Genomic DNA, 13,824 nt, shown 5'->3' with positions numbered 1-13,824 from the left:
AAACTACTATAGTTTGAAAATACTTTTTTTCTTTTTAATGCTTCCTTTAAATAACTGGAAAATCCCATGCAAAGATTGATCACTTATTGTGCTTGTGGATTTTGTGGTTTCTCCAGTCTTGCTTTTAGGCTGCTAGGAACCTCTTGCAGATGTATTTTTATTGAGTATCATATACATTAGTAGGAAGGACTGCTTAAGGACCATGTGATTTCCTGGGGGAAATCACAAGAGCATCCATTCGGCCTGATTCAGTTTTATATAGGTATCTCCATATACCTTCTAACCAATGCATGTTTCTCTGCCCTATATGTGTTCTCCTTTTTGTTTTCTCATACTCTCTTGCATATTTTCTGCCTCTCTCCTTTGTCTTTCCCATTCTCCTCCATTCCCTCTCTTCTCATTTCAACTAGGTCTGCATAGGCTTATCTCAGCCTTTAGTTTGTGTACTCCAACTGAGTACCTATACACCCCAAATCTCTTAGTGTTGATGCAGTTGATATGAACTACTCTACTTTTTGAGTATTTACTTCCTGTTGTGGGGGCTGAAAGAGAAAGAAAACAAGTTACCCTTACAAAAACAATGCTTGTAAGATGAACCGTGTCCACACTAGAAGCACTTTGCCAGTGTGCATAACACACCACTGTATCTCTCCCTGACCCATTTAACCCAATTTCCAGCCCCATTCCAACACGGAGGGACAAGGGCTTGTGCGTGGCTGTAAGCGGCTCCTGGGGAAGGCTTCACAAACAGGATGAGCTTCAAGGGAGCTTCAGCCTGGAAGATGTTTTGAGCATCTTATGGAAAATCACTACCCGGTGTTTCCCCCTCCCTCCCAAATACACAGACAGGGACACAGCAATATTTATTGAGAGCACCAAAGGCATGAAAGAAATGGAGATCTGTAATGCCCACGTGTGGACGTGTCAGGGAAGGGGTGAAATCTGCACACGGACATCTTTTCTCCTCAAAGCTCCTGCTCAGCTTCCCCCCACGCTTCCACGAAAGCCACAGACCTCGTTTCACAGCCTCCCGGCGTCGAAAACGAGGAATTCCGCTGAACCTGCCGGCACAAGGGAACAAGTAAAATAAAACTGAGCGACGTTACCCCTTTTAACCCTGACTCTGGGGAAAACACGGAGAGGAACGCACGGATGGCTGCGGGCGCAGGGACCAACCGCGCTCAGGGGGAAGAGGCCAGGGCCGGGCTGCCTCTCGGCCCCACACCGGCACCCGGCAGGGCGGGAAGAATGGAAGTCGCGGCCTCGCTCCCCTTCCCCCAGGCGGCCCCTCGGGGGCTGGCGATGGCCGGACCCCTCCGCCGCCCTCCCGGGCCGCGGGGACCGCCCGCCCCTGGCCGGGCCGCGGGCCGGGTCCTGGCGCTCCCCGGCGGCAGCGCCGCATGCGCGGGCGGGGGGTAAGAGAGGAAGCGGGAGAGCACCAGATTCAAATCGGTGCTCTGGAGGGAGGGGAGAAAACTAGGGGAAGGAGACAGCCCGGGGGGAGTGGAGCGGTTCGGAGGAGGGAGGAGGAGAGAGTGGGAGGGGAGTGTGGAAGACGAGTGTGGAAGACGCTGAGGGAACGCGGCAGAAGCCGGGAGAGGAGGCACGGCGTACGGCCAGGGTAGGCAGAGGTGTCAGGGGAACGACTGGGCGGCTTTGGGCACCCACGGCCGCAGCGCGGGGCAACCGCCCCGGCTCGCCCACCCGCCGCGCTCCGCCCGCCCGCCCTCCTTGCCTACCGCCAACACCATGGTGGACAGGGGCCCCTTGCTGACCTCGGCCATCATCTTCTACCTGTCCATTGGGGCGGCGATCTTCGAGGTGCTGGAGGAGCCCCACTGGCGCTCGGCTACCGACAACTATAAGCGGCAGAAGACGGAGCTGCTCAAGCAGTTCCCTTGCCTGGGCCAAGAGGGTCTGGACAGGATCCTGCAGGTACAGCGAGCGCCGCCGGGGCGGGGACAGGGGCTGGGGCCGGGGGGTGCCGGCGGCAGCAGCGGCTGCAGCAGGTGCTGCCGGGCGCCCTGGAGCGGAAAACCCCGCGCCCGTGGGCGAGCGGGCTGAGGAACCAGCCCGGACACGGCACAGCCCGACCGTGTCTGTGCCTTCACAAAGCCCAGTCCCGAAAAACTGTCCCTCGAGCGGGAGCGTAGGGAAACCTCTTAATCTTTCCTAACTACTTAATGACAGAGCCTTTAAATGGGTCCGCGTTGCCTTCGCTTTCCCTCTGAGTCCTAAAGAAGCTGGGGGTTGATTTTCAGCTGGGCGGCCCAGAGGTGCCGCCCGGAGTGTGCTCACGCCCGCTGCTCAGCCCTGCGCCCGTGAATGCGCCTCTTGTTTTAGCACCCAGGGTTGTTTCTTCTGCCTCAATGGATGTTGTGTTATGAGGAAGGGAAATTGAAGCCAAGTGTCTCGATCCTCTTGTGTTTGGTCTGATTTTCTTCCCTTTCTCTTTTTTTATTTCTTCCCTTACTAAATACTGGAGAGATGCCTGGGGGTCCCGCAGTACCCAGGTCAGTCGGGGTAACTGGGGGAAAGGGTGCACGGCTCGCACGGAGGGATGCTCGCAACTCTGGTGCTGTTATACTCTAGGAGACGGACTTTTTTCCAAGCCATAGAGTTGGTAATAGTCCTGTCTCGCTCATCTGGCAGAATGCTCTTCAAACCTAATTCTTAATCGATAGCGTGTATTAAATCCGACAGCAATATAAACTTAGTGCCTTCTTGTGGATGTGGAATCTGTTAAAATGTCGTGGTAAGCACTAGTGAAGTATGAAACAGGCTGCCCAGGTATGTGGGGCTCCAGTGGTGAGAGTGAGCCATTTGGGACTTTTATTTCAGAAATGTTTATACCGAGTAGATTTTCTGTTCATTATGTTGGGTTTTTTAAAAAAAATATTTTATTTTAAAATTCACTAAAAGTCTATTAAAATGCTCAAATACAGAAGAATGTGGCAAAGTAGCTCATTAATTTTCTTGGTGTAATTGATACTGTACAAACTTGGAAGAGTATAGATTCTTTATCCTAAAAGTTTGTGGTTAAAGTTCCCTTTCTTCTGTTGGTGGCTTTCTTTTGTCTGCTTCAGATAGCATAGCTTTCTGGTAGCAGTGTCCTTATTGTTCCTGTCTTAGTGCTTTGTTAAGTGCCTATGGTTTTTAGTGGAACAGGTGGGTAGAGGCTTGAAATTATAAAGAGATGTTGGAAAATGAAAGACATGCTATGTGTTTGACGTATGTTTTTGCTGTTCTGGAGTCTTAATGAAATCTTACTCTAGATTATATCCCAAACCTGTTTTAATGACCTCAAGGAAAAAAACTTGTTTGGATTGGGATGTGCCTGGCACACTTAACTTACTGCAGACATAATGTAGAATCTACATTCTGCCTTAATTTATTATGAAATTTATGTTGATATGAGGGAATCATTACGGGGCTTTATGTTTGGTTGTTTTTTCCCATGATGCATATCACAATGAATCCTGAAGTGGCAGAAAGTTGGGTTTTTTTTTGCTTTGGGTTTTTATTTTTTCTTAAAATACAAGATGATAATGAAAAAATATGGAGGGCCTTTCCTCTTCAATGCATTAGCCCCTGCTGATAGTATCATACGTGGTTTGAGGTTTCCCTCGGCACTTCTTCCAATCCTATCCTACTTTCCATGTCCAGTCTTGCTAGACTGATGATCCCACATAGATATTCTGTTGTCATCCTAAGCTCAGGTTAGCTTAAATGTAAATGCCTTTATTTCACTCTTATTGGTAACTGCAAACTTTACCGCCTGCTCTTTTTTAGACTTGTGGTTTTGTGCCTGTTCATATTCGACTTCTATGTAAGAAGTGATGGGAAAGAGGGGGAGTGTGTCATATCTGACAGAGGACAATGGCAGGGTGAAATCTAACCTAGCTGAAGCTAACTGATGGTGGGAGGAATCATGTAAGGACATCAGGATTGTGTCCTGAGTAAGCTGCAAAGTATATCAGAAATACTCTGTGTAGTTGTCCTTTCTCAGCCACTCAATGCTGCTTCTGTTGGGTTCTGCTGAATCTTTAAAGCATTGTTAGCATCTCTTTCACAAATCCTGATCATCCTCTTCTCCTGTTAAACCTCCAAATTTAGTCTCTATTCTCAACCAGAAAGTCGTTGATTTGAAAAATGGGCTTTTAATACCTCCCCACCCATCCTCATCCCAACTTCTATCTTGTTCCTCTGAGCCTCTTCCTCTAGCTTCTTCCAAGGACTCCCTAAACTTGTTCTTGTGATTTTGTGTAGTTTAACTCATTTTTCTGCTGTTGTCTCTTTTTTTAATAGGTGATTTCATCTTGAAGCCTTTTCTTTCACTCTGTTTTTGGTCCCCACTGATACTCATGTGACTTTACAGAGCCGTGTTGAACGTTGCTGTTACTTCTCTGATGTTCTATTTAAGACCTCCATTTAAAACATACTGGATAAAATTCTTCAGCAAATATCACCAACTGTAGAATTTTAAATGGGTGTTGGTAAAATGAAAGGATGCCAAGAAATGTTCAAATTGAACTAACAATACCAATTTTGTTTCCAGAAGCAGCCTGAAAGGTGACAAGGACTGACTTATTCAGAGACCGGTCTCTCTGCTGCCCTTGTTCCCCACCCAGGTTAGCTCGTGTGTTCCTTTGAGCCTAATGCTAGCTGTAAGTGCAATGGAAACTGTGTGGCATGACTACAAAGCTAGATCTGTAGTGTTTATCTTGAGCACTTAAAGAGACAAGTAGGTTATCAGCACAGATTCTCAGCTCACGTACAGACCAGCATCTCTGTACTAACAGTTTGACTGATATTAAGTGGGCTGTATTTGGTCAAATACTGTCTAAAGTTTATATTCTGTAATAAAAATTTCACAATGTATTACAGTAGAAATACACCACAATAAATGTTTATTGAAATGTGTTTAACACACTTGCAGAAATTTACAAGCTGAGTACTGTAGGATATGCTAAAAAGAAAGCCTTTCCCCTCCATCCTGAGAAATGCCTGAAAATAAACTTGCTTAAAAGCAACTTTTAGGAGTCTCTTGTGTGAAGAAGAGAATATTTGCTTTTGATTGTTGAGTGTACCATACTATTTATCATAACTGTAAGCGGTAAAGTACTTAAACACTTCTCAGAGTAACATTATGTAGACTCTAATTTTAAAGGTGACTCACCCTGAGCAGTCTATAGGCTGGTTTCTGCCTGTCCATGTTCTTCTGGGTAGAGCTGATTGCTCCGATATAAATGTGTCTGAGATGCCACATTATTTAAGCCTCCAAAGACTCTCAGCCACAACAGTGTATTGACACAAGAAGCTGTGTAATCTCCCATCTCTATGTACAATTACTTTGGAAGAGAAATGTCTCATAACTCTTTGGAATGTGTGCAGAAATTAACATTGTTAGTATTAATGTCACTATATCGTATTTACTACCATCATTGTAGGATCTTAATGTAGTGTAACAGCTTTGTCTGTTGATACAATTCTATGGCTTGTCATTGCCACTTGTTTCAGTGGCCCTAAGTCCTGGGATTCTTTAGGAAGGGCAGCAAAGCAGGGATCCAGTGATGACACCTTTATCTACCCTGCTGTAGGAGGGAGTTTGGAAGACTGAACCAAATATAAGGTGATTCAGTCACTTCCCTCTTCTCCAATTCCGTACTTTTACTCTTTATTGCTCCATCCTGGTTGTGAAACATGAACTTTAATGATAAAGGAGCTATTCATGCAAGGAGGTGCCCTCTTGACCCTTATGTCTATTCACATGAGCAAAGGTTTGCCTACCCTGGGCCACGTCCTATTTACCAGGAAATCTTCTACTTGCCCACCAGAGTCATTGAAAAATGATATGCTTCCCATTGATAAACATCAAGACTGGTGAAAAGAATCATTTGCAGATGAGTGAAAATGATTACTTTCAAAACAGCAATAAAATGAAAAGAGAAACTGCTGCCTGTGTTTAGGGGAAGCAGACAAACATACTGAGTATGAGAACAAATAGTTGGCATCTTATTTGAAAAGCGTACAAGACTCTAAACAGGCCTGAGATATAACTTTAGAAACCTAAATGTTTAGACTTAAAGCCCAGTACTGTGAACAAACATTTTAGAAGACTTGTAAGGATGGCTGCTGGAATATACATGGCACATGGTTTATGCTAAAGAAAATAACAGTTAAGTAGATTAATAGTAGTTTCTCCCCTGGTTTTTAAAGTGTCTTCACTTTTCACAAGTATCTGCAGGTGCATTTCCAGGATTTTGGTTTGTGTTTGAAGATGGTGAAGCTTACTTGAATATTCTTGGAATTTATCTTAAATTGAGAAAATTTAAGATTATTCTCTGATTCCGAACATTGTTTGCCACGCTGCTTTAATTTCAAGCTGCTACTTCGAGGTTTAATCTATGTGCAATACTTTTGAGAGAGTCTGAAAACTAGAAAAACTAAAGTTTTCTTTAAAACTTGAACTAGGTTTTCAATGCTTTGTTCAACATATAACAGAGATTTTGGCTTTTGCTTAGGCTTTGTAGAGTGATTTGTTTTTCAGTGTAGAGTTAATAGGGGCATCTTTTTCATAATATTTTCCCTTTTTTGTGCTCTTCAGGAGATTAATAAATGAGATTCTAGATTTAGTTGGGTTTGTTTGTTTGCTCTTTACCATCCTGATCCCTTCCATTGAAGATATTGAAGATGGGGTGGATAAATATGGGGCTGAATTAATTATCTGGAATGCCAGTTGACTTGTCTCTTTCAAGGCGAAGCCTTTTTCAAAGGCTGAACAAAGTGAAGATGAGCACCTTTCAAACAAGGACAAGTGACTGCCAATGAAGCAAAGTTGTTAACTAATTCTAATATCTTTCATATAAAAACTTCACAGTGTAAATTAAGGCTTATGGTTGTGAAATAGGTATTCCTAGATTTTTCAAATCTATATCTTTAGTTATGCATCGTCTGAATTCAGCAGCGATGAACTGAGATGAAAATGTAGGACCACTGTCCACGGCCGACTAAGATGCCTCAGAGTGTGACTTATGGGTACTGCCACTGCAACATTAGAAAATAATTGAGGACAGGCAGCACAGAATCATTAGGGTTGGAGAAGACCTCTGAGATCATAGAGTCCAACCTTTGACCAAACACCAACTTGTCAAGTGGACCCTGGCACTGAGTGCCATGTCCAATTGTTTCTTGAATGCCTCCAGTGATGGTGACTCCACCACCTTCCTGAGTAGTCCATTCCAATGCTGAACAGCCCTTTCTGTGAAGAAATTCCTCCTGCTGTCCAGCTCCGTTACCCCACAGCTTTTCTCTGTGTTTCTACACAGGAAACCTGATGTAAGCAGGCATGCTTTTCTGTTGTGTTTTCTTTTTTTTTTTTTCTTTTTCCCTGTTTAACCATTAAATTGTTTGAACTTTCTTGGAACATAGTTAAACAAAGCTGATAGTGCATACACGGCAACTCTGCTGATGGAGCAATAGCAATCGATCAGAAGCCATAATTTTTCTGCTATGGGCTTTTCCTTTTTCCTGTTAGGAATTTAATCTTTAAGTGTTCCTAGTATGCTGTCCTTCTGTTACCTTAGAACTGAATGTTTGTGTTACCTTACATGTTACCTTCTGCTACTAGGTGTGTTTTTGGCAAGCTCTGCTCTAGAGACCATGGCATGCAAGTAGTTTTACAAGTTATCAACAGTTTGTTCTATGCTTTGGTTCCTACTGTATATATGGTTTTTGCAAGATACCTTCTGTAGCCAGTGAAGATACAGTGTAAGGATGAGTTTGTACAGATTTCCTTTTTAAAAACAAATAGTTGTTTTTGCTATGTATTAATAATTAAACATAATGAATTGTTTTGCTTTTCTCTGAATGCTGTTGACTTTCAGAACAGTTGTTTTCCTTGCTGGTAGTGCAATTAGATGTCAACATAATAATACACAACCCAGAAACAAGCTGGAGTACAAGTGAGAGTAAATAATCTGATCAGCTGGGGAGCAAAGGAGAATGCTTTTGCACTTTGGTGCTGTAGATCTGCTGATCACAATACCTGTGATTTGCAGAGGTTTTATTTTGTCCTGGCACTTGTTTGATTCTATGGATTGAATGCATAGGAACATGTAGTTAAATTTCTTCCTGGAGTAGGCTGGAATAGTAATAGATCTTTGGGCTTTGTTTAGTCCAAACTGAGCTCATCATAAACTGAGTCTGCTCTGTAGTATGTAACAGAATGCAGTAAAAGGACAAGTGGAAGAGTTGCACTCTTCAGTTAAATTAAAATCCTGAACCACCACCTGTGGTGTTAGAGACATCCTCAGGAGAGTCACACTTTGAGGTCGATTGAACTTTTAAAATAAGCATGCAATATGTACTCTGCATTTTTGCTAGCTCTGTCTGCTGAGGGGATGCCTTGGGCTTGAAGGAGCTTTTTCTTTCTTTTTCTTCTGTCTTGATTCTGTGAGGTCCCTCATCAGCACTGCTGGTTCTAGCATTACTAGATCTTTTCTTTAAAACACCAGGTTCTTTAGCAGGGAACTTCAGGCTGGCTGTTTGTTTTCTGTGTCCTTCCATCTGATATTACCATGTCTTTATATTGGAGTTTTTAGATTTTATTTTGTTAGTTATGTACTTACCAACACTTGAACTGTAGGCAAGAGAGCTTGTTCCTAGGCATGTATTGCCCTAGTAGCTCTATTTACAGTCAAATCAGTAGGGAAGTTTGGTGGGTTTTTTTTTTGTTGTTTGTTTGTTTGTTTGTTTTTGGTTTTTTTTTGTTTTTTTCTCTGCATTGTGTTGTGTGAACTCAAGTGGATCAAATACACTCTTGGGTGCAAAATAGCTTCTGAAATGTTTTAAAATCAAACCTCATACACAGATTTTCTTAAGAGAAAGACATATGAGTGATAAAAAGGAAGTAGGAAACAAATGATAGGTTGTGTTTCCTTTTCTAACCGTATGTGTATCTGTAGTATTTCTTACGATGGGCCAATTGTTTTTAACATCAGTTGTGGGGTCAATTGCTGCAGATCAGCCAGTCTGTAGGACTATATTTCTGCCTTAATGAAAAGGTAGACACAGATTGTGATTGAGCAAACTGGCAAATACTAAATAGACTTTGTTCTGTGTCAGCATCTTGCAAATACCGTTTAAGCAGTTTCCAACTGCTGAGAAACAAAACCCAGACCTGTGTGTCTCTTTGAGGTTGCAAGAGGTGCAAAAATGTCCCAGTTGGACCTATCACAGGTCTCTGTATTCTGATACTTCCTAACAACAGTGACAGTTAACGTTCATTTGGACTGCGAAGTAAGTCACAAGATTGTCAGATAATGGCAACGAGTGAGTAATAGCTGATGGAACTTGAAAATAATTCTGCAAAGGGTTGTGAAGGTCCCGAGGTAGAAAGCAAAGCCAGATATACTACAGTATTTTTGATTGCCTGGCTAAAATATCAGATTATCAGTGATGACTTCTCTGTGTGACCTCCTAATGCTCATATTGCTGCTCTTCTTTGCTACTCCCAGCCTACTCCAAATGAGTAAAAAAGCTTTGGAGGAAAGTTGCTCAAGAATCATGTTTGGTCCCTCGCTAGAGAAACAGTGGTTTGTAAGTAGATTGGTTCTGGTCTGTAATGGAAGTAAGGTTGATGATGCTCCTCCAGGCACCAAAGAAACGGGGGAGGTGTTTGAAGCCAAGCAGCTGAACAAAGAGAAGAGTTGATCAAGCTCACTGTGATTCTGACTTCTCCCTTAGCCTGTCTTGCATTAGTCTGGCTGGAGCCTACCACATGCTCAGCTCTTACAGTTGCTGTTAACCAGCTACAGACTGTAATGCAAATATGTTAAAATCAAGTTAAATAGTTGATCTATGATAACCTGCCAGTTAAGGCTTCAGGACTAAGTGGTGTGTATGTGATTGCAGGATGGCAGAGGGCAATCAACGCTTGCCTTGTTGGCACAAGGGTTTTTGAAGGGCACTGGAGTTTATGCTTCACTCTTTCTTATTTTTATCAGTGCACTCTGAAAATTTTTCACCTATGTCACTATGAATTGCCCTTTTAAAATACCACGTGCCCACTTCCAACTTTTTTCATGGCTTTTCAGGTAGAAGGCAAGGAGAGGGAGAGAGAGCAAAAAATTTTGAAGTTGCTTCTGTTTAGCAGCAAACCCAGTAGTCATCTTTATTGTGTCTTTATGTTATTTGTTACACTAATACTAGATTTTCTAGTAGTGTCTTAACTGGATTGTGACTATAGGATAACAGTGCTTTTTCATGAAGTTGTTACATAGTCTCTGCAAGGTCCTAAAGCTTTCAACTTGATTAATGAAATGAGACTAGATGTCTTTATCTTATATTTAGGGGAAGTAAAATATAGTTCAAACTTGAGAGTTCCTTGGCTTTATTTTCATGTTTTAATAATGCTTGTTCAGCTCTGCTACAATTAGACAATTGGTTACTTGGACAGATGTCCTCACAGCTGGCTACTTCTTGTCTCCTAGTGGAGAAACTCTGTCATAAAGTAGTTTCACACTAGATACTGAGTAGGTGTTTTCAGCTGAATTCTGTGCATCTTGGAAAAACAGTCTCACTTATTTGAGGTAACTGCAGCTTTTCTGTGGTTTTGTTGACTTTCTTAGCATCTTGTATGTGAGCAGCTTTTAAGCTTGAGGGTTCTCTACTTAGAAATCTATGAGTGCTTCCTCTGTCTCAGCTTCAGAGAAGGTACTAGATGCTGCTGAACAGTCACAGATGTCAGTTGCAGGAAATCCGGGCTAGGAAGGAAAAGAGTAGCAGAAGGCAACAACTATGGTACTTCTGTCAGTTGAACCCTCTTGCCTTTAATACACTAGCAAGAAGATGACAAAGTGGTTTGGCTTTCGTGCATCCTCAGGGATGGGACAATTGAGAAGTGATGGAGCACAGAGTCTGTTAATTACCTGCCACGCATCCGTGCTCTACATTACTCTTTGCCTCCAATTTGTCTTGTGTTAGCTGTTCAGGGGAAACCTGCAAATATACGGGAAATTTCGTGAATCTGAAAGTGTGCATGGTAGTTTTAAAGTGGAAAAATTTTTCAGTTGACTAAGCTTGCTTTTTCACTTACTTAAAATCCTTTCTACAAGGATGCAATTTCTAGTTTACCTGTGGGGTTTGACCAGGAACTAGAAGTGGTACAGGACTGAAGAGATTATTGGAGAATGATTGAGGCAGTATCTGTTCTGCTTTCTGTCAGTTAGTGGTTGGAAGCTCCCTTGGTAAGAAAGCCCCTTCTGTGTACTTGTTAGTGTAGTGCCAAATGTATTAAAATAGCAGAAGATTGTGTTCCAGTGCATATGTTGTATGTATGGTTTTTAATGTTATACAATTACGGAAAAAAAAAAAAAAAGGTTTGTATATATACTGACACAACTGTGTTTAAGAAGTACTCTAATGAATGGCTAGCTTTTAGCAGCAAACTGATGTTATTGCCAGTATAATACACTCACCCAGCAGAAGAAATAAACTAGGCAAAACAAGCTGTTACCAGTCTGAAGAGTGTCTAGGTCAGACTGTTTCTGGTCTGTTACCTCAGTTACTGATCACACTTCTTTCTGTGCCGGCAGATCTCTGTATTTGAAAATGTTTGTTCAGAGCAGCCTCCACTCCTTCCCCAGTCCTCCTCAAAGATCAGTCTTCAGTTAATCTAGTGTTGAAGAGATTTATAGTAAGTAACATAAAAACATTTTATTTCAGGCTAAGCCCTGGATAAAGCTAAATACATAATAGCAGAAGTCTCAAAGCTAAGAGCCTTTCTGTGGCATTTTTTTGCCCTTGTTAGACCCCTTAAGATAAACCCATCGCCTTGCAAGTCATACAAAGCATCCTGTCCCTGTTGACACTGGAAGCATGCCTTGCCTTGCCTCCTCCTCCTCCTCCTTCTGCCTGATACAGGAATGATATAGGGAGATAGACTGATGTGGTTGAAGTTAGGAAAAGTTTTTGGTTGACCCTGGAAATCTGGTTGGTTGTTTGGCTTAACAAGGTGGCTTAAGTGAAGGTACTACCCCTAAAGAGTTAATAGCCAACAGTGTGTCTTTTTCTTATTCCTGTTCTATAGCTCAAAAGTCTACCTGATTAAAAATGTTGTTACAAGTAGTACTCTGCTCCACCCAAGTCTGATCACTTTCAGTTTTTTTTATTTGATGCTGTTGGGACAGGCAAGATTTTTATTCTAGCATATGTAAGCTCACTGAATTGTCAGACAGTTAAGTTGTTAGGATAGGTTGTTAAATAGGAAATGAGGTGTGTGATGCTACTAGCATGCTTCAGCAGCAGCTTCTAGCATGTCTTCAGAGAAACAAGACCTTTAAAGTTGTATTGAAATTTGGGAATGAAATACAGAAGTGCTTGTGAAACCAAAAGTCTTTGGCATTTTTCTCCTAGTGCCTAAGAAACTGAACAGTTTTTAGAGTGTTCTAAACAAGTAGCTTTCTGTAAATTTCATAAACTGAAGCATATTTTAATGCATGGCTATAAAGGGGAGAGAATATAGTATGCAGTGTTACTTTATGCTTCAATTCACTCGCTGAGCTGAAAAGCTTATTGCCTCTGTAAGCAAAGCTGTCAAGCTTGGATCACTTGTGTTTTGACTTGTCCTCATTAACTATTCTTATACACCGAGAGCATGGTGGGTTGGGGTGGGGGATGGCGGGAAGCTTTATTTTAAACTCGGTTTCCTCTTCTATTTCTCCTGTGTAATATCAACATTTTCTGTCCAACCCCTCTGCATCTAATAAATTCATCTCAATAAACTGTGTTTTTGTTGACAATAGGACTGTTTTGGTTTCATTTAAATCTACTTAAATCAATTGGAACTGAACTGAAATGTATTATTTTGGAAACAGACTGCTCCATGGGTTACCATCTGCTTACGCAATAGGTACCAGCTCTGTTGCAAGAGTCTCGTGCAAACTGTCTGGTTCTAACCCTGCCCAACATAGGTCACCAGCTGGTGTGAGGGCTTGATTAAACTCTTGACTCTTCTGCTTCCACTTTCTTATCTCTGAAATGGGGACAACAGCACTTTTCAAAGCCCTTCTAAAGGGGAGTTGGCTACATTAGTCACCATGTATGTATTCAGATAGGAAGGAAGCCTAATCTGGTATTACAGATTATTCCAGTGTCTTAATTTCAGTTGATGCAACATAAAAATTATTGAAATACTTTTTTTGTTTTTCCCCATCCAAGGCAAAATGTGTTATAAGCATATTGGAACAGAAGTCCACCAAATCAAGCTATACTAATGAAAGCTGTGACATAGTCTGATAGGTTTTATTTCTGAATGAGAATGTTGGTGAGCCAATGAAAAGTAGGGGCACTCAGCATCTGCAGAACAGCTGCAGTTCTCATGCAGCAATAACCTTTAGCTAATTTGTCTTCAAAACATGTCTATGTGGAACTTGGGAAAGTGAAAAGGAAACATTTCTATTACTGCATTAATCAAAAGAGCAAGGGAATGGTGGTAAAGCACTGAATATGCTTTTCATCAAAATAGTTTATTAAGTAGTTCATAAAACTGGAATCTAGTCCTGAAATTAATAGGGGAAAAATACATATAAACTGCTAAATTCTGTAGTCGTGATCTGTCAAAAAAGCCAGATGCCTCTTCAAAACAGTTGGTATTTACATCCATTGCACGGAAATCGAAAGGGGAAATAAAATTAAGCAATATTAGTTTGCTGAAGCATAGGATCTGCAAGTATCACAAATAGGGAAACTTCAGTATTCAATTCTGCAATGACAAAATAGTTCCAGTTAACTTATTTGCTGAATTAAGAGTTTCACTTATTA

General features: G+C 41.8%; 2 protein-coding genes across 3 annotated transcripts in view; one reads left to right on the top strand and one right to left on the bottom strand.

Moving 5' to 3' along the window:
- Positions 1 to 850: 850 nt before the first annotated feature.
- LOC128804810 (bcl-2-binding component 3, isoforms 3/4-like) lies at positions 851 to 1,855 on the bottom strand. 2 transcript variants are annotated; one of them, XR_008436204.1, is made up of 2 exons: positions 1,776 to 1,855; positions 851 to 1,061 (listed from the first exon to the last, which is right to left on the bottom strand). XR_008436204.1 is itself a non-coding variant. In XM_053973007.1 (2 exons), exons 1-2 carry the CDS (start codon positions 1,400 to 1,402, stop codon positions 966 to 968), a joined length of 348 nt encoding a protein of 115 aa, XP_053828982.1. In that variant the 5' UTR covers positions 1,403 to 1,700; the 3' UTR covers positions 851 to 965. The 2 variants fall into 2 exon arrangements, 1 of the variants encoding a protein (XP_053828982.1); XM_053973007.1 differs by lacking the exon at positions 1,776 to 1,855 and adding an exon at positions 1,151 to 1,700.
- KCNK5 (potassium two pore domain channel subfamily K member 5) overlaps positions 1,719 to 13,824 on the top strand; it is a 34,362-nt gene continuing 22,256 nt past the window's right edge. Inside the window, exon 1 of the mRNA XM_053973005.1 lies at positions 1,719 to 1,935. Within this exon, the coding sequence (XP_053828980.1) occupies positions 1,750 to 1,935 (186 nt within the window). The 5' untranslated portion in view covers positions 1,719 to 1,749. The remainder of the gene's footprint in view (positions 1,936 to 13,824) is intronic.

Source organism: Vidua macroura, chromosome 3 (genome assembly GCF_024509145.1).
Source record: "Vidua macroura isolate BioBank_ID:100142 chromosome 3, ASM2450914v1, whole genome shotgun sequence".
In the NCBI taxonomy this organism is placed as follows: Eukaryota; Metazoa; Chordata; class Aves; order Passeriformes; family Viduidae; genus Vidua; species Vidua macroura.
The sequence above is the reverse complement of the archived record's forward strand: the minus strand, read 5'-3'. Positions and strand labels throughout refer to the sequence as shown.